Raw genomic sequence first — 20038 nt, 5'->3', positions numbered from 1 at the left:
GGTTTTGGAATCAACTTGAGGGTTCTAGTGATGCACTACATTGCAGTGTTCAGCTGGACATCAACAAGTCGAGTGTGGCAACTTTTAGTCCATACTGATGCACAGTACTCAGATATGGAATACACAATGCTTGTAGCACTGATGATCCTGAGCTTCTGCTTGTCAGTTTCTGGATCAGGTTGACCCTTGTCTTCATCTTGGTGGCTACCTTCTTTAGATGGTTACGGAAGGTTAGCATGTGGTCCAAGATCTTCACTCCAAGATAAGTCAGAGTGAGGTCATGTTGCACAGTGTTGCCGCAGAAGGTCACTTTCAGGGTATGATTAGCCTTCCTGTTATCAAGATGGATTGCAGTGACTGTTGCTTTGTGTGGGTTTGGCTTCAGCCTCCATTTCCGGAAATATTCCTCCATGGTGTTTAGGTCCCTGTTCAAGGTGGACTCGATGTCATTAAAGGTGGCTTCTTGTATTGCCGTGGCAAGGTCATCTGCATATGCAAATGTGCGTGACTTTATTGGCGGCATATTATTTGTGTAGACATTTGAGGAGCATCAATATGATTACTGAGCCTTGCGGCAGTCCATTGTTGAGGAACCGGGCTGAGCTGACTTCGTCGCCAAAATGGACACACAGCCTCCTATTTCTCAGCATCATCCATAGCAGACATAGTGTTTTGAGGCAAGGGATGAGCCTTGCAAGCTTCAGCATCAGGTCTTCAAGCCCGATCATGTCATAGGCTGATGACAGGTCTACAAAGGCTGAGCCAATCTTGGATTTCAGTAGTAACTCGGAAGGATGTTAAACAGCAGCTACTAACGTCAGACATTCTTAAATCAGCCGGTCTGATTGAAGAGTGTTTTAAAAGAGTTGGCCAAAGAGCTCTCTGGACCATTAATGTATGATTTTTATTAAGTCTTCGAACACTAAGAAAGCAAGCTATATTGTACCAATATTTTAATAGGGTGACCCAAATAATTATAGGCCTGTCAGATTGACATCAGTCCCAGGCAAAATAACAGACTGGCTGATATAGGAATCAATAAAGAATTGAAGGAGGACAGTATAATTAATGCCAATTAAACATGGGTTTATCCTGTCAAACTAGCTTTTTTTTTTTTGATGTGATTACTATTTTGGTTGATAAAGATAATAGTGCTGATCTAATATACTTCTGTGGGGCATTTGACTTGGTACTACATGATATTAAGAAACTAGAAGGATACAAAATCAACAAGGAACACTTCAAGTATATTTTAAACTGGCTAATTGGTTTGTCTCAATATGTAAATGGGGAATCATCATCAAGAGGGTGTGTTTCTGATGGGGTCCCATGGAGATTAGTTATTGGTCCTATACTATTTAACATTTTTATTAATGATCTGGAAGAAACTAAATCATTACTGATAAAGTTTTCAGATGATGCAATGATTGGGGGAGTGGTAAATGATGAAAAGGACAGGTCATGTAGATAGTGATTTGCATTGCTTGGTAAGCAGGAAGCATACATACTACATTGCATTTTAATATGGCCAAGTGTAAGATCATACATCTAGGAACAAAGAATGTAGGCTGTATTATCAGGATGGGGGACTCTATCCTAGGAAGAGGTGACTCTCTGAAAATGACTTGCTGGTCATAGTGGATAATCAGTTGAACATGAGCTCCCAGTGCAACACTTTGGCCAAAAGGCAATCCTTGTATGTAAATACGGGAATATTGAGTAGGTGTAGGGAGATTGCGACTGCTGCTGGACTACTGTGTGCAAATGTGGTGCCCACAGTGCAAGGAGAATTTTGATAAACTGGAGAGGGTTCAGAAAAGAGCCACAAGAATAATTAATGGTCTGGAAAACATGCCTGACAGTGTAAGACCCAGGAAACTCAATCTTGTCTTAACAAAGAAAAGGCTAAGGAATGACTTGATGACATCGGCTAGTACTTATTCAGAGAACAGAAATTTGATTGTAAAGGGCTCTTCAGTCTAGCAGACAAAGTAATACAAGATCCAATAGTTGGAAGCTGAAGCCAGACAAATTCAGATGTGAAATAAGGTACGGATTGTTAACATTGAAGGTAGTTAACCATTGGAACAATTTAGTAAGGGGTTGCGGTGGATTCTCAATCCCTGGAACTGTAAAAAATCAACACCGGATGTTTTTCTAAAAGATATGCTGTAGTTCAAACAGGAATTAATTCGGGGAGGTCCTATGGATGTCAGACTAGATGATCACAATGTTCCCTTCTGGCCTTCTAATATATGACTAAACATCAGGAAGTTTACTGATGATTTTTTAAATTTTCCTTTTAAAAATTCATACCATTACTCCTAGCTGTAATCCTTTCTTGCAATTATTAAATAATACTTCTTCTTTTTTTCACATTAATGTTCTTAGCACATATGCATATTCTGTGACACATCTATTCAACTGCTGTTGGTGTGCATGCATCTTAGGCAATTTGTGGCACTCTAATTTTTTTGTTTAACCCCGCCAGATGTACACAATGTGTATCTGGAGGAAGGAGTTAGTACTTCTAGCAGCCTATTACTTTGATTACTGATATTAATTCTTTCTGTCTTAGGAGTCTGAGTATGTCTCTGCTCATCTCCATGAGTGGATAGATCTGATTTTTGGCTACAAACAGAGAGGACCAACTGCTGTGGAGGCGCTCAATGTTTTCTATTACTGTACTTATGAAGGTACAAAACAGTGTGCTCTCTTTTTGTCATCACTATCATTTGCGGGGTTTGAGAAATATCTGGAAACTGTTTTCTCATCATGAATGCACTATAGTGGCATATGGTACAGAATTGTAGGTTAAGTATATCTAGGTATTAATTTGCAAGTTGTATCATCAGAGATCTAGAATATTTGATGTTCAGATAAGGAAACGTGAATTTTTATTTTAATAGCTTCATAACCTCTTTAGTCCTTCTTTAGAAACTGTTATGGTTGCTTTTGTTCAATTAACAAACAGTTCTTTAAGATTCCATTGGAAACATATTGGAACTGGTTTTCTAGAGTCTAGTCATACAAACTTACTATAGAACATATTTTAGAAAGTAAACTTTAAAAAGTCTTTAATCAAGAAAGTATATTCTGGGTTACTTTCTGTGCACGTTAAATATAGGAAAGTTATTTTCCCAAAAGCCAGGTGCAGCAACAAAAACACTTATTTACTTCTGCAGGAGAAATTTTGCCGAATGGAACCTTTAGAAGACTCTCTTTATGTAAAATGAAATGATGGTGGTTGATCATTTTTTAGAGTAGAATGGGTAATGGTTTTGCAGTGTGCAATAGCAAGGGCAGAGGGCAGTAGAACAGTGATAGAAGGAAGGTATGTAAGCCCCAGAATGATTGGGGCTTTATTCCCTGTAGACTAGCCAGAGTCATTAGAGGGCAATTAGGAGCAGCTGAGGCCAATTAAGGCCCAGCCAGGTGCCTGATAAAAACCCTCTGCTCCAGGGAGACAGGGCACGAGCTGGAGGAGTGGGTGTGCTGTGCTATGCTAAGGAGCAGACAGGAGTACAGTGGTGCGTGGAAGAGCGGAGGAGTCCTGAGAGAGGTACTGGGCCCAGGAGGGGGGAAACCTGCCCCTGGCAGGACTGAGATACTCCCCCAGGCACAGGGACCTGGGTAAGTAAGCCCAGTCCAGGCAGCAAGAAAGCAGGGCCTGAGAGGCCAGAAGGACCGAGGGGGGAGATTTGCCCAGGGGAAAAGACTGCAGCTGCAAGTATGGTCTCAAAGGGCCCCTGGGCTGGGACCCAGAGGAGTGGGCAGGCCCAGGTCCCTACCCCCTCCCTGGGGAGACGGGGTAACTGGTGACACCCTGGCCCACTACAAGAGGCAGAAGCACGAGACCCACTAGCCGTCTGCCATAGCAGTTAGTGTATATTTTCCTACACGCGTTTAGTATCTTCTTCCTCAGGGAATTATGTGTAGACAATGCTGCTTTTTGTTTTACTGCCCTCCACTACTCTCATTATGATTCCAGGAGCTGTGGATTTAGATGCCTTAACAGATGAGAAAGAAAGGAAAGCTTTAGAAGGGATGATTAACAATTTTGGACAAACACCCTGTCAGCTGCTGAAGGTAAATCTCTTTGCAGCAATAAACACACAAGTTCCATATCAGTCAGTTTTGGGGAGGTATACACTTGACTTGCAGGGGCTTTTGGAAGGATTGTGCACCATTGTGAAGGCCATTGTTCCTTTAAGAGTCTATTCCAGGTATTATAACCTGTACATTTTAGAAAATCTATACGTTTTAGGAAAGTTAACCTTATGTAATGTTATCATTTATAAAGGAGACCTGATATAAAATTTTCAAAAGAGCTTAATTCCCATTTTTACAAGTGACTAAATACTTAGGAGCCTGTGTCCCATTGACTTTCAGTTAGATTTAAGCTCTTAAGGCCTGGTCTACACTAGACTGCTGACTGGGACTGCAGAGTGGGGGACAGCTCACAGGGAGCCTGGGAGCTGAGAGATGGAGCTCCCAGCAAGGAGTTGAGAGACCAGGCTCTCAGCTCCCCGCACTGCCCCTTAGGTTGGTGGAAGTGCTCCTGATGAGGATGCAGTCCACTGACCTACGGAGCGCAGTGTGGACATCAGCCACCACTATAATATTAGCAGTGGCTGTAAGTCGACATACCTTACGTCAATTTATTTTTTTAGTGTAGACAAGGCCTAAGTATTGATGTCACTTTTGAAATGGGAATTAGGCTCCAAAGTCACTTAGGAGCCTTTGAAAATTTCATCTCTGGTATTTCATCTTCTGTGATAACTTAATTAGATGTGGAAACAACTTTCTTCATAATTTTGCCCCTTACTATTTTTGAGCTCTAACTATAGCTCAGAGCAGAGCCCCTCAGATAGACTTGCCATCTACTCAGTTTTTTAATCAGATTATTCATGTGAATTGTTTAGCTTCTGCATGTCTTTATTAATCGTATAGTACTAGGTATTTTGTTAAATATGCTCCTGTAAGATATAAGTACGTTTTTGTTGGTATTTGTCCAGTTCTCCACTTTTCTTCCTTTCTATCCAGGTTTCCATTCCAGTTTTCCCTAGTGTCTAGTCCTAAAGCTGTCTAAATTATGAAATAGATGTGACATTCTATACTATTGTATAGTAACCTTTTAATGCTAGCTTCTAGTGAAAGGAAGGATTAGCAGCATGGCTTATAATTAAATCTAAATGTTCCCTTTTTGGTATAAATGGCAAATATATCTTTCTCTCAAAAATAAAACCAGCTTTAAGAAAAAGCCACCAAATGAATTTAACAAAATCTTTCCCTGTCCCATCCCATATACAGTAAATCTTCCATGTTCTTTATCAACCAAGGTTTCTTTTGTATAGAAACAGTAACTCTGGAGGAATCCTTTCATCTGAATGTAATATATTGAGCTCGAAATACAGTTTAGATTCTCTCTTGACTTTGAATACCTTACATAACTAGACTAGTTCAATGAATGATTGTTTCCAGCTATGTTGAGATTGTATATAATTTTGATAAAAACAAAAAACAAAAAAATCACACTCAATATTGTCTCCTAGGAGCCTCATCCTGCGAGATTATCTGCAGAGGAAGTATTGCAGAGACAGACCAAGAGTGATAGCTCAATGCTGAATCTGTTCCAGAATCTCCCTGAACTTAAGTCATTCTTCGTAGAGGTAGCAACTGATACACATTGCATTGCATGTGTTTTAAGCCTCGTCTGAAACCTGTAATATGTTGGAATAAAAAGTGGTCAGCAGAGTAGAAGTAAACTTGCTTACAGTGTAAAGAAAATTTGTACAAAGCATCTAAACTATTTGTACAAATGGAGCTCTTTCTTTGCAGTGAACTTACAGAAGTTGAGTACCGTAAGTTTACGTACCCTCATCCTGCAGTAATTCTGTAGCGTTTATTTTAACTATCTAAATGTTACATTTTATCCTTTTTCCGTCCTTAGCCTGTTTTCCTACTTTCCAAGTGCCCACGTTCAGAATGGAGAGAGACAGCAAGCATGAAATCCTGGCCACACTGAAGTCAATGGTAAAATTCCCATTGACTTCAAAGTGCTCAAGATTTCACCCCTACTGTTAACAGCCAAACTTAGGTATTTAAGATGTGTGTATCTCTACCTGATAGTACAACATTGTGGGTCTTATTTTAGTTACCTGATAAAGACAGGTATTTGTACCACTTATGCATGTTTGCCAACTGAAAATGTCATTTCTCATAGGGTATCAGTGATGGTGTTCCCATTATCAAGGCTGTTGTTCCCAGGAACCAGTTGCGTTCTTTTATGTCTCAAGGGAGCCCAGAGATCCTGGTGAGTTGGATATGTCAGTACTGCTGTTTGAAACTCTGTGTTACATGTGACTGCACTGTTCCTAATATTAACCTTTATATTGACAAAATGTAGGTGCTAGGAACGGTCATAATGACGTTTGGGGTAGAGATAACATAGAATCATAAGACTGGAAGGGACCTAAAGTGGTCATCTAATCCAGTCCCCTGCACTCATGGCAGGACTAAGTATTATCTACACCATCCCCGACAGGTGTTTGTGTAACCTGCTCTTAAAAATCTCAAATGATGGAGATTCCACAACCTCCCTGGACAATTTATTCCGGTTTAATCACCTAAACGGGAAGGTTTTCCTAATATCCAACCTAAACCTCACTTGCTGCAATTTAAGCCCATTGCTTCTTGTCCTATCCTCAGAGGTTAAGGAAAATAATTTTTCTCCTTCCTCCTTATAACAACTATTTACATACTTGAAAACTGTTATGTCCCCGCTCAGACTTCTCTTCTCCAGACTAAACGCTCATTTTTTTTCAAATCTTCTATGAAGGTCATGTTTAACCTTTAATAATTTTTGTTGCTTTTCTCTGGACTTTCTCCAATTTATCCACATCTTTGCTGAAATATGGCATCCAGAACTGGACACAATACTCCAGTAGAAGCCTAATTAACATGGAGTAAAGGGAAAGAATTACTTCTTGTGTCTTCCTTACAACACTCCTGCTAATACATCCCAGAATGTTTGCTTTTTTTGCAACAGTGTTACACTGTTGACTTGTATTTAGCTTGTGATCCATTATGACCCCCGCCTCCCCAGATCCCTTTCTGCAGTACTCCTTCCTAGGCAGTCATTTCTCATTTTGTACGTGTGCAACTGATTGTTCCTTCCTAAGTGGAGTACTTTGCATTTGTCCTAATTGATTTTCATCCTATTCATAATATGTTACTATCTGTCTGAATCTAGCTTCTTGTAACAGCCACCATCATAACATTCTCTTGGGAAGTGCTCAGATATTGTCTAATTTTCCTCCACTTACATTTGTGTAGGCCAAATTAGGCATAGATATACCACGCCTGTGGCTAGTCAGATTTTGCACACCTGTCTCTAAAGATTTGATTCTATTCCTTTTAAGTCACTGACAAAAATAACACAGTATATTAGAACTAAACAGAATTACTTTCACACTGACTCAGTAACAAAATGACACTCAGTTTTTTTAAACTTGTCATAACTTTAAATGCTAGTTATTACCACTGAGTATTTCAAATAAAATAAAATAATAGAATTAAATAATTATGATGAAATGCATTTGCAAACCATAGGCCTTCTTACCAGCTTGTGTCTCAAGTACCAATTGCTGTTCTATTTAGGTAGCATATGCCATACGTTACTAAGAGTAATAACTCATTATCTTTTTAAAATAATAAGACACAAAACCTCAGACTCTCCGTCCTATCCTCATGTTAGCACTAGCCTCAGCCAGATCAGTTTGGTAAACTTTCCAGAGGCCTGTGTTGGCTGAGATGCAAGCTCTGTTATTGGGAAAGACATGCAAAGAAGAGGGCTTTACACCATTACACAATATCATTGATTTCTATCAAACTTACTTTTTCAGGTGACAGCAAGTCTGAACTGCCTTATAGGAACCCATGGGTGGCTACCATATGATAGAAATTTCTCAAACTATTTTACATTCATCAGAGATCCAACTGTGACAAATCCCAAGTAAGTAACGAGGGGAAAGGTGCAATAGTGAACTCTGTTATAACAAAATACTTTGAGTTAAAGTACTATAGGTACATAGTCTTCTTCTATAGTGATTTGATAGTATTGTTTTAGTTATCTATGACTTTTAATTAAAACATAATATCTATGTAGTGTGCTTTACATTTTTCAAAGCTGTGTACATCCCCAAATATTAATTAAACCACAATTCTTCTCTGAAAAGTGACTAAAAATGCCCTTGCAAGGTTCTGTCTTCATTGTCTGTCCCTGTCTTTCAGACCAATTTACTAAAATGTGCTTTCTGACTGCTAGCCCTGTAAACTCATTCGGAGATCTGAGAGTCAAGCTGGCTTTGTTATGCTCATGGGTCGTCATTCATAATGAATGTTCTGCAGATCTGGCCTCGTTTACACCTATTTCATTTGTGTCTTCCAGCTATGCTTTCAATGACACCTATCCAATTCCCATTGCATTCATTGGGTTTGCAGAAGGGTAACTGATTGGAATTTAACAAACTCTTCTGTTGGTGATGGACTAAGAGGAACAGGGCTCACACCCCTTACATGTGTTTGCTTGACAGTATTAACAGGATTCAAGTAGTTAAAACACTTGTCATCAAAGTAAACTGATCTGACTCTGAGTACATGTGAGGGGTAGATTTCCTGAGTAAGAAACTAGCATTTATAGTTCCTCTTCACAGTAAAACTACACTTTAAATTACAAAATGTATCACTCCTTTTGATTGTTTACAAGAGCTACGTGTGGTGGTCTTTTTACATAATTTTGAAAAGTTTTCTATAAATAATATTTAATGTGAATTTAAGGTAGAATATTGTGTAAAGAACTAGGGTAAAATCCTGATCCCACTGAAGACAATGGGAATTTTCCCATTTCAGAGTTGCCAGGATTTCACCTCTAGTGTTCTTAGGTACATATTCTTTATAGATCATAATATTAATATAGGGCAAATCTTAACTGTAATATTTGTTTGCAGAACCCAACGTAGCTTGAGTGGTCCTTTTGCTCCAGGGCTGGAGATCACCTCTAAATTGTTTGTAATGTCCCATGATGCAAAGTTGCTGTTCAGTGGAGGGCATTGGGACAATAGCGTCAGAGTAACCTCGCTTGCAAAAGGCAAATTAATTGGACAGCATATCAGGCACATGGGTGAGTGAGCTATTTTTGTTCTGAATTATGAAATTAAATGTTTTATATATGGTTTTTGTAACATGTTGATTTGATGCTTTGACTATTGCAAGGCTCAATCTTTTATAAAAGCTAATAGAGTGGTATAGGTGGGGCACAAGCAACTGCAAGATACATGGCAACAAGAGAATAGGCCAGGTTTTCCCATTCTTGCCATCACTCTTGGTAGGTTCAGTTAGGACTAATGAAAACCTATGATCAAGTATTTATATAGTCATTCCAATGATAGTGTAGTGCAGTGGTTCCCAACCTTTTTGAGTGAAAACCCCACTAGTTAACACCAGGAAAAACACACGCCCCACCCTCCCGACCTGCCCCCTCACTGGCCATAAACACATAACCCCTATAAACACACATCATGATGATGATAACACTAAATTACATAAATAATAATTAATAATAAATTACTTTTACCTGAGTGAAAAGCTAAGCCTTCCTGGTGCAGCTGTCACCACATGCCTCGTGTGGCCCTGCCTCTTCCTTTCTCTCATAGACTGAGGGTAATGGAGGGGGGCCCTGGCAGGTTGGCCAGAGCTGTTCCAGGCCCCCACTGGCACGGGACTGCTCCTCTCCGGCCAGGTGCCCAGCCAGTGCGGGGCTGGAGGCATGCTGCTCCTCGGCTCCGGCTGGAGTGGAGCTCGGGGCTGCTGCTCCTTTGGCATGGCTGCTGCTTTGCTCCAGCTGGCGCAGAGCTCGAGGCTGCTGAGCTTGGCACGGAGCTCGGGGAGGAGGGTGCTAAATGACCTCAATATTACTGAAGCCGCATGGATCCCTTGTAATCTTTGGAGCCCCCCCAATGGGGTCCCACTCTCCGGGTTGGGAATCGCTGGTCTAGTGTGTATTAGAAACAATCTTTGATTTATTTTTTTAAGATGTTTGTCCTGCTCTTGGCTAGGGCTTTACTACTACAACTGGAATCTTAGACTCTAATCAGTCTTGAACATGTATACCACATTCATGGTGTAGACTTTTTGTTTGCTTGCAAATGTAACTACATTGCTGGCACACTGTACAGCATCACATTGCCACCAAATGTAAATCAGTTTTAAAGCCAGATAAAATCTTAATCTTAACTTTGCATCTGAACTAACTGTTTTCTTTCCTTTATAGATATTGTGACCTGCTTGGCTATAGATTTCTGTGGAATTCATTTAATTTCAGGTTCCAGAGACACAACCTGTATGATATGGCAAATAGTTCAGCAAGTAAGTAGCTACTGCATATCTTTAGAAGCAGACTTTTTGTAGTGCTTTGCTTATCAGTCTTCCAGTCCAGTATGTTTACAGATATATTAGTGTTTCATTAGCATTGTTGTTCATTAATTTGTTTGTTCTCTCTCGTGTTTGCAAAGGCAAAACAGACTTCTAAAAATTACGTAGAGCTTCAGTATTTCTGTTAGACTGCTCATGGTTTTCGAGTACACTTATTAGCCTCTGCTTCATTTACTATAGTCCCATTAATGATGTTTCTGAGAGCACTTTTATTTGGTTGAGGTGCTTTGCAGACAATATATAACAGCCCTTTGAGGTAGGTAAGTAAATATTATCCCTCTTTTATTGATGGAGAAACTGAAGCAGAGAAGGTGACCTGCCCAGCTTACAGGTGTTTGTGTCAGAACCAGGATTAGAACTCCTGATTTCTAATCTTGTGTACACACTACTAGTCTGCCTCTCCTACTCTGGTGTTCTGTTTAGTGTGAAATGCTGATATGTAAGCCACTGGGTGGCTGACTCTTTAAAGAAAGATGGATCTCAGCTCCGCCTGTCACACAGCCAACGCTCCTCCCCAGGTGGGGGGGGGGGGAAATAAAGGTCATGTGACCAGTGAGTCATATGACTCAGTCAGACCTCTGGGATAGGTAAGGAAGGTCTTGGGTAGTGAGAGACCAGGGAGGTAGGGTATGTCTACGCTGCAGATGAACACTCATGGCTGGCCTGTGTCAGCTGACTTGGGCTCTGGCTACAGGGCTGTTTAATTGCGGTGTAGCTGTTCAGACTAGAGCCCCTCCTCGTGGGGTCCTGGAGCCTGGGCTCCAGCCTGAGCCTGAACATCTATGCCGCAGTTAAACAGCCCTGTAGCCCAAGATAGCCATGGGCATTTATTACATTCTAGGGTGCAATCCACACTAGTGAGGGACTGTCACCACCTGCCCTGCAACCATGGGTGCCTCATAATGCTTTGCTGCTGTAGCTCATAAGGAGCCAAACAGCATGCATGTCACAGCCTGAGTGCCTGTGTATAGCTGCAGTCTGCCAGCTACACACCAGCCACACTTTGGGTTCCAGCAGCCTTGGTTCCTGCTTGCAGCATGACCCCAACACTTTCCCTGTTCTGAATTTTCCGCAAAACATGTGTTCTGAACTGTTCAGCCCTCTCCTAGACAGTTTAGATATTAGAGGTCCGTAGTCCCTGTTAGGGGTCAATGTATAACTGCTACTTTAATTGGAGTTACCAAACAATTCAGTTTAAACACAACACTGAATTAGTTTTGATTAAAGAATAAAACAAGTTTATTTAACTACAAAGAGAGAGATTTTAAGTTGGTGCAAGTATAAGGTATTAAAGTCAGAAATCGTTCCAAGAGAAATAAAGATAAAACACTTTCTAGTGACTAAAACTTAACCAGCGAGACTTGGTTCAAGGTAAAATTTTTACCACATTTCCCAGCAACAGGGCTGACCAAATTTTCAGGTCAGAACCACTCCCAATATCTAAATGCTGGTTCCTTTGTTGTTTTAGATGTGTGAGAGAGAATACCTGGGGTGTTTTTTGCTCCTCCCTTTTATAGTCCAGTCCCACTTTGAAGTGGATTCTTCTGAGGATTTACCTCTTAATGCAAAGTGTCCTGCCTATCTGACATGAAATCAGGATCTTAGAAATATTTAATATCTGACTTGTGATTTCACAAATTGAAAAGAGAGAGAATTTTTTTAGTGTGCTAATTTAAGCACTAAAATATGAAGTGGTCTTTACCAATGCTAAATATAGCAAAAGATGGCAGGGTCTAAATAAAAGAAGACACCAAGATGATGCTAGTGGAAAGATACTTTTAGCATAAGTTTTCATTCTTTTTTATAAAAGGCAACTTTTCAACTAGGAAACATCCTGGCTTACACTTTTGAAAGCCTATTGATAAAAATAAGAGAGGGAGGGAGGAAAGTGGACTGCATATACACAAACAAATTAACTTGGTAGTGATGCCTTTTGGCATCCATTGTCCTTATCCTGATGTACCAGCAGGCTATTTTCTGAGTTTATAAAACTTATCCCAGCTGTACCCTACCCCTTAATTATATTGGTTTATAAGATGTTCTCTGCAGACCTCTGCTCCTCAATCTGCAAGTTGCATTTATTAAAACTATTAGGGAAAATGGAAGTATTACAAGCTACAGTTACTGCTGTGCCTTATGGACAATATGCCTGATTTTATCTTCTTGTGTTTTGAATAAGAGTCATTTAGGGCTAAATCCAGCTAGCATGCTGTAATGTCAGCTCATTGGCACATAATGAGATGCTCTGACAGATGTATGCAGTGAACGAGAAATCCTGCTGTCACTTAGCAGGATATCATGGGTTTAACATGCGCTATACACTGAGAGCCTTTACAGCTGCTTTCAGGAAGAAAGTAGTTGGCATAAATGGAGACAATCCCAGAAAGGTGAGAGTAAAGGTAGAACTCTATTTTGTTGAAGCTGTATGGCTAGAGCTAAGTGAAATTTGGAATTTCCATCTCCTAGGAAATTCTGATATTTTAACATTGGTTTTTGTGCCGAATTGGGACTAAAAGTATACATTTTTAAATTTTTTGGCAGTACAGAAATTATGAAAAAATGTTATTAGGAAATGTCAAGATTTTGACATTTTTGATTGAAATTAAGCATTTCAACATTCCTGAAATCAAAATGTTTCATTTTGGTTTATTGAACTGAGTCAGTCTTATATCATACTGCATTTTCCCATAGTGGTGTAGTGCCTTATAGGAGTTGTAGTTCAGGAGACTGATGCCCCCGTTCTTCCCTACGGGTCATGATCCCTGGCTGGATTACATCTCCTATAATGCACCCAGTCATGTGACTCCCATGATGCATCATGCAGTTCAGGCAGGGAAATCTGCATTGCATTATGGGAGATGTAGTTTTCAAGGGAGCCTATCTATAGGCGAAAATTGGGGGCCTGAACTACAACACCCATGAGACAGTGTGCTGATGGGGAAATGCTGTTCAAGGTTTTGTTGAATGAATACAGAATTAAATGTTTCTGGTCAACTAAGAAAATCAAAATATTCCAATCTATGTTGAACTAACCTGAAATGAAATATTTCATTGATGTTTTCCTTTTCTTGTGGAAAACTTTTGTTTTTGCAGAAACTGCATTTTCCATTAGAAAATCATTTCAATAGAAAATTCCCAACCAGCTCTACTTATTCATTTTACTTGGTCAGACTAAGGCTCCTGCTAAGGCTGCTTCTTTTGCACTATCCCAACAGTTCAAAGCAGCCTTCAAAGGAATCCTAGAAAGCAATTAAGCCACAATTGTGCTGGAGAGACCTTAGGTGGTTTAAAGCCAGTGTAATTGGCATCCTCCCTGGTAGTGCTCAGTGTAGGGAGCACATTGGGTCATTGTCAGGAAAATAGGGTGTGGCCAATGAGCTGCAATCTTCGCCAGTTCCCTGCGCGCCATAGGCATTTAATTGGGAGGTGGGGACTGGACGAATGCTGATGGACCCATGACTAGGACAATGCAAAGGTGGCTTTCAACAACCTTTTCACTTACTCTTTCGTGGCTGCACTGATGCAGTATGACCCACTCCCAGGACTGGCCCACTGTGTTCAGTGCTAGATATTATGGTGATTAGTGCTCTATAAATACCCATGGCAGACAGATCAGTAATTCTTGCACTTGCTGTGTGTTTGAGTATTAGCACTTCCTGGATTCTGAGCCAACCATGCTACTTTTCACTGAGTCCAATTCCCTGTAGTCATGGTGTGTCCCATTGCATGTATCTGCAAACACTCCTTTATGCTGCAATTTTGTCCCACTGCTTTCACATTGGTGGTGACAATGTTTCTGCCCATTGACATTTGTTCACTCTGTTGCTCTGCATTATGTATCACGATCTTTTCTGGATCCCTATCCACTCATCTTCCAATATTTCTTCTTGCTTCTTAGCACTGTCATGTGTGCCTCATATTTTCAGTGTTTTGGCTGGCATTCACATTTCTATATCATGAGGCAGAAGAGAAATTGTTTTCATATCTTTCTCTTCAGGCTCTATGCACGCCAACAATAGACCTACTTATGTGATTTTGGATATAGTTACTTTATGTTAAAAGTGAAACGGAAGTGTCCAATTGTTTTAGTGTTGGAGTTCCATTAATAAAAGCTGTCCACTTACAGGAAATTGTTTTGTGAAAAGTATTGTAAGAGTTCCATTATATCACTCACAAATAAGAATCAGTCAGATTGGCTGTTTCTTTATATTGTCTCCGGATGACAAAATTGATATAGTTTTAAGCAAAATAGTCTTTGCTTATTTTAACTACGTTATGAAGAAAACAGTGAACTCAAAGATAGATCAAAGGAATTTAATTCATCCTAGTGATTTAATAAACTAAGGCACAAATAGGGATGCTGACTTAGATGGCCATAAATGTGAGCAACAATGGAAGTAAGGTGTGATGTTTGGCTTACATCAAGTTATACCCAGTGCATATGATGTTGAAGATATCTAGTATGTGTCCTTTGACTGTGAGAAAAACTATAAATGTACATTTTATGTTGATATCAGGGAGGAGGTCCTGTAGGCCTGGCACCCAAACCCTTCCAGATTTTGTATGGACATACTGATGAAGTATCCAGTGTTAGCATCAGCACTGAACTGGACATGGTGGTGTCTGGAGCCAGGGTAAGCATCTTCATGATTTTTTTTTTCCAAAGGAGTGATCTTTACTACTGGGGTTAGTGTAGTTGAAAAAAACTTTACCATTTCCTCTTTTACCTTTTGCATAAGGAGAAAGTCTTGCACCATGTCAACACACTCACTGCATAATTCAGTTATTCTCAGACTGTGCTCTCCACAGAGTAGGCCACAGCTCCTAAGATTTGCTCTTTTGCGCAGGTGAATGTCTGAAGAGTTTGAAGAAATCCAGTTTCCTGTGGGAATAGTTATGCTACAGAACTCCTTTTCTGTCTCAGAAAACACAAACTACTTGTCTTTACCTCTGAGGGTCTCCACAGCTTAGCCACAGCCTACCTACTAATTGTACCAAGATGTTGACCTGTTTTCTCTCTGCCAATTATGCCCCACCTTCATTGATAAATAGCCCAATTCTACAACAAGCACCTTTGCAATTTGTCCCATTCCACCCCAGTGCATGGGAGGAGGCTCCCCATAAAAGATCTGCAAAGCCACTACTTTGTCCTCCTTATTTGCTGTTCTGTCATGATGCCTAGAGGACACTTGATAATGGCTAGGCAGTAAGTGTCATGTGACTGCTCCTTTCTGTATGAAATATAATGGTTTCACTGCTAACTTTCCTCCTCCCCCATCCACATTTTCTTGTTTTTTCTCTGTGTTGTCTCCTTGTGTGCTGAGATTGTAACTCTTAAGGGGAAAGGCTCTGCTCTTTTTTCCATTATTTGTTTACAGTGCCTAGCACAGTGGGGTCCTGATTCCCATCTGGTGTCTCTAGTCGCTTCTACAATACTACTACAAGTTAAGATCTTTTAAAATGTTCTTTTCCCATGCTCCAAATAATTACCGTATGTAAATATTACCATAAAGAAATAGTGTTGAGGTTTTTGTCTTTACAGGATAGCACTGTGATTATTCATACTATTCGAAAAGGTCAGTACATGAGGACTTTGCGACCACCTTGTGAGAGTTCCCTTCTGCTGACTGTTCCCAACCTGGCTGTATCCTGGGAAGGACACATAGTTGTCCACACTAGCATAGAAGGAAAGACTACTCTCAAGGTACTTCGCAAGTTTCAACCCAAGATCATAGAATGCTGGGGTGTGTTTTTTGCTGTAGACACTAAACATAGATGTACCTGTTAGTTTGTTTTGATTTGTTTGTTTGCTTGTTTGGGGTTTTTTTTTCACAGTAGAGCTAGTTTTCTAGGAAATTCTGTGTGCAAGCTGCCCCATATAGGTGCACCAATGTTTCTCAAACGTTGAGAGGGACAATCTGACTTAGAGGAACAACCTTGAGGGTTCACAGTGTAATTCATTCTCACTACCTATTCAGTGTAGGATGCCTCATTTGATGATGGCTTGTGTAATTGCGCTAGGAATTGGAAAGCGGCTTATACCTAATGTTAACAGTGTGTGTTTGTTAATTTTCAGGACATGCTACAAGACCCAGCTTTTCTCCTTACCCTGTAGGAATTGGGAGGGTGGGTGAAGCTGGGAAGGGGAGCTCTGGTAGTGTCTTTTTGGAGGGTCTTATTAATTTTTTGTTGTATTCATGTTGCTGCTCAGGTGGTGCTATCTGGGTAATTGCCAGTGGCTGTTTAAGTATGGATGTATTTTTAAGTTTGTCAAGCATGCCCATAGCTCGGAATGATGTTGTATTGCAAAAATATAAAACTTAATTCTATAAACAGCGATCAGATACCAGCAGCTTTAGGTTATTGCCAACCTTGGCTAAATTCCTATTAACAAGCTGAAGGTGTAAGTAATAATTCCTTAATGCATTCAGTCCTCCAGGAGTAATTTCTTTTTAATCTCTTCAGGATAAAAATGCATTACATCTCTATTCTGTGAACGGGAAGTATTTGGGCTCTGAGAGTCTAAAGGAGGAAGTGTCAGACATGTGTGTGACTGGCGAATATATTGTGATGGGCAGCCAACAAGGATTCCTTTCCATACGAGATCTCTACAGGTAACAGACCAGCATCAGTAGATTATCACTGCAGATAAGATGTATCGCACCAGCACGATGGTTTATTTACAAATAAGTATGGGTGGATGATGTGGAGATCATGGAGAGTGTGCCTTTTCATTCTTTTTGAAAAAAGGTCACAGATGGCTATTCTCTCATTGCCCTGTCTCCAGATACTGGAAAATCAATTTGCAAAGGAAATCCAAAGTTACAACCCGGTCCCTTATGCTCCATGCCCCTAGTTGTACTTTTTGGGCACTGAAGGGCACAGGAAAGACCTATTTGTCAGCAGGGAATGCCACTTCTGGTGCTTGACTGCACTGACAGCCCTTATCCTAATACTGGGAATGTCCTTCTCGCTATTTGGGGAGGGACAGAGTTAGACTGCAGGCTTGGGGCTTGATCCAGCAAGGTACTAAGGATCCTTTACTCCTGTCAAAGTGAGTGGGAGCTGAGGGCTCAGCTCCTTGCGGACTCAAGCCCAAGGTGTGCAGGTCTAATTTCAGTTTAAAATCCCCTCTTCCTTCCATTATTCAGATTCATTGGCCATTGCCGCCAGAAGGAAATATACCTGCTACTTGGGCAAGTGCATCACCTAGTCTGCTGTCCTGTCACTCTGCAGGGAGGATTTATTTCTTTACTGGTTCTGTCCCCAGTGCACAACCCTGTTACTAAGGCTGTACCCTGGGGATGGGATTTGAATCTCTGTGTAGAAATTCACGGTAACTGGAATTATAATGTATTTGAAACAGATTGGGACTTACAGTGAAACTCCATTTTATAATGCATCTGAGTGAAGTCACTGAGAGTGGAGCTGTAGTGTGGCTCTGTCCATTATGTATAATGTACAGCAGTTAAATATATAATGCATCTTTGTGTGGTTTTGTTTATTTCAGCCTGAATCTCAGCATCTCCCCCTTAGCCATGCGACTGCCGATTCACTGCATTTCTGTAACCAAAGAATACAGCCACATCCTCGTGGGCTTGGAGGATGGCAAGTTGATTGTCGTTGGTGTTGGCAAGCCAGCTGAGGTAAAACCCACCATCAAGAACATTGTCTACCGAACATTGGGAAATTCACTTATTTCTGCTTTCCAGTTGAGCAAGAGGTCTCCTTTATGGCAGGGCAAACTTAAGAGCAAGTCTGAGTTTTCAGTGGGGAAGAAATAATTTTTGAGATGCCTCTATTTGTAGATATTTCTCTATAAGAAACGAGCATATAGGGAACGCAGAAGGGAAAAAGCAGACTCAGCTGGACTAACCTGCAGACTTTATTACAAATAGTCGAATAAGCAAGGGGTCAGAGTAACTAACATTTTCTGAATGTGCTAGTGTTGTCTGCCACTTCTCAGAAACAAGTTCTGAATAACATGTGATACCTTGGTTATAAGTGATGAAGTAACTTTCCAGAAGAAAATTGGAGTAAAAAAAAATGAACTACTTTCTTCTAAGTTTTGGCTCGTGTCAGATACCCTTTACGATATATATATAAAAAAAAATCACTATTTCTCACATTCAGAATCTCTGATTGTAACTGCACAAAGATACACTGTGTAGCCTCCCTGATGTGCTCTGTGCTCCTTATGGTGGATGTAAATTTGAAGGTACTGCATATGCACTATCAGTTATAAAGCATCCATCTGTAAAATAGCAATACCCACTTTGTCATGTTCAAAACAGGGTTTTCACAGTAAGCACTTCTTGTATCACCTCTGTCAAAGTATTTCACCTATATTATGAATAAAGGCAGGGATAGGTTTTCTGAGTCTCTGGAGTGCTACAGTATATTTTGTGTGACAGTTCCTCCTATGTATGTATTAAAGTAATGTATATTTTATTGATTCTGAAGACATCTGGCAACTTAGAACTAAGTGTCTGAAATTTTTCTAGTTAAGAGAACATACAATTTATTGAAACACATACTGCTTAGAATCTTCACAGAATGAGAGCCTGATCCTGCTTCTATTGAAATCAATGGCAAAAGTTCCATCAATTTCAAGTTAAACATTTTCTATTATAGAATTAATGGATAACTTTTTGTGTTGTAGATTCTTGTGACAGCTATTTAAAAATCACCAGTCTTTTATAAATAGTTTCCAGTCTTAGAAAAAACTCTTTGTTAGGCTAGGATTTGTCATTTGTTATCTGAGACTTAGAAAAGCAAATTTGATTAGGAACAAAGAAATCTGACTTCCCCACTATGCTATGTTCCTAGGATAGGGTTCCTTCTAAGGATATGGAGATTTTTCCACAAGCTTTATCAGTGTTTTCAGTTTATAATTCAGAGCATTTGCAGGTTTAATAGCTATATAAACAGGTTAAAAAACAGTAATAGTAGGGACAATATTTTATCCCATATTTCCCTGCTTCCTCTGATTTGTAAAAATCATTTTATTGTGTTTAAAAGGTAATAACTTTTTTGTCTGACAAGTAAAATATGGAGATAACAAATTAAGGACTTCCAAATTCTTCATACAGAAGGCATGTTACCATTATTATTTGGGCTTCAGTGATACTATATTTAGCCTTAGAACATAAGGAGGTTCTTTCTAAATATTTTATTGAACAGAATAGTAAAGTGCTGTTGAGACGAAGATTGATCTTTTGCCTTTATGCGTTGACAGTATAATCAGAAGTGGAATATGTGAATTTTTGTTCTGGTTTATAAAACTGTTTAGTTTAGAACACTGCAGAAGTCTGCAGGATCGTCCCGTTTCAGCTGACAGCACTGTGTAACTTCTAGGACACTGCTGCTGTGATTGGTTGGCTTCTGTTTAATTGTTCGATATGTAGTTACAAAGCGCCAGACTTACGGTGAGATCATGACAAACTTTCTTAGTTTCTGAAATTATGAGTATCAGAAACTTTCTGGACCCTGTGCCATTAAGGGATGATTTTCTTTAACCATAAGGGATTTTATATTCTGATCT

At 39.9% G+C, this 20038-nt stretch overlaps 2 protein-coding genes across 10 annotated transcripts in view; one reads left to right on the top strand and one right to left on the bottom strand.

Moving 5' to 3' along the window:
• Window positions 1-20038, bottom strand: part of ICA1L (islet cell autoantigen 1 like) — a 427480-nt gene that overhangs the window by 311076 nt on the left and 96366 nt on the right. The gene's annotated exons all lie outside the window — the stretch shown is intronic.
• NBEAL1 (neurobeachin like 1) overlaps window positions 1-20038 on the top strand; it is a 157300-nt gene that overhangs the window by 129269 nt on the left and 7993 nt on the right. For 8 of the 9 annotated variants that reach the window (XM_067548859.1, XM_067548860.1, XM_067548856.1 and 5 more), the window contains 11 exons: window positions 2579-2696; window positions 3992-4089; window positions 5556-5672; window positions 6227-6316; window positions 7908-8017; window positions 9012-9184; window positions 10334-10428; window positions 15012-15128; window positions 16037-16198; window positions 16960-17108; window positions 18005-18140. In XM_067548859.1, coding sequence (XP_067404960.1) covers window positions 2579-2696; window positions 3992-4089; window positions 5556-5672; window positions 6227-6316; window positions 7908-8017; window positions 9012-9184; window positions 10334-10428; window positions 15012-15128; window positions 16037-16198; window positions 16960-17108; window positions 18005-18140 — 1365 coding nt within the window. Of the gene's footprint in view, window positions 1-2578; window positions 2697-3991; window positions 4090-5555; window positions 5673-6226; window positions 6317-7907; window positions 8018-9011; window positions 9185-10333; window positions 10429-13709; window positions 14067-15011; window positions 15129-16036; window positions 16199-16959; window positions 17109-18004; window positions 18141-20038 lie in introns of those variants that run through there. The other variant, XM_067548862.1, reaches the window with a different exon arrangement.

This window comes from Emydura macquarii, unplaced genomic scaffold (genome assembly GCF_026122565.2).
Source record: "Emydura macquarii macquarii isolate MOO-44397 ecotype Brisbane River unplaced genomic scaffold, CSIRO-AGI_Emac_v2 contig_1253, whole genome shotgun sequence".
NCBI lineage: Eukaryota > Metazoa > Chordata > Testudines > Chelidae > Emydura > Emydura macquarii.
Note: the sequence above shows the minus strand (reverse complement) of the source record. Positions and strands in the feature narration are given on the sequence as shown.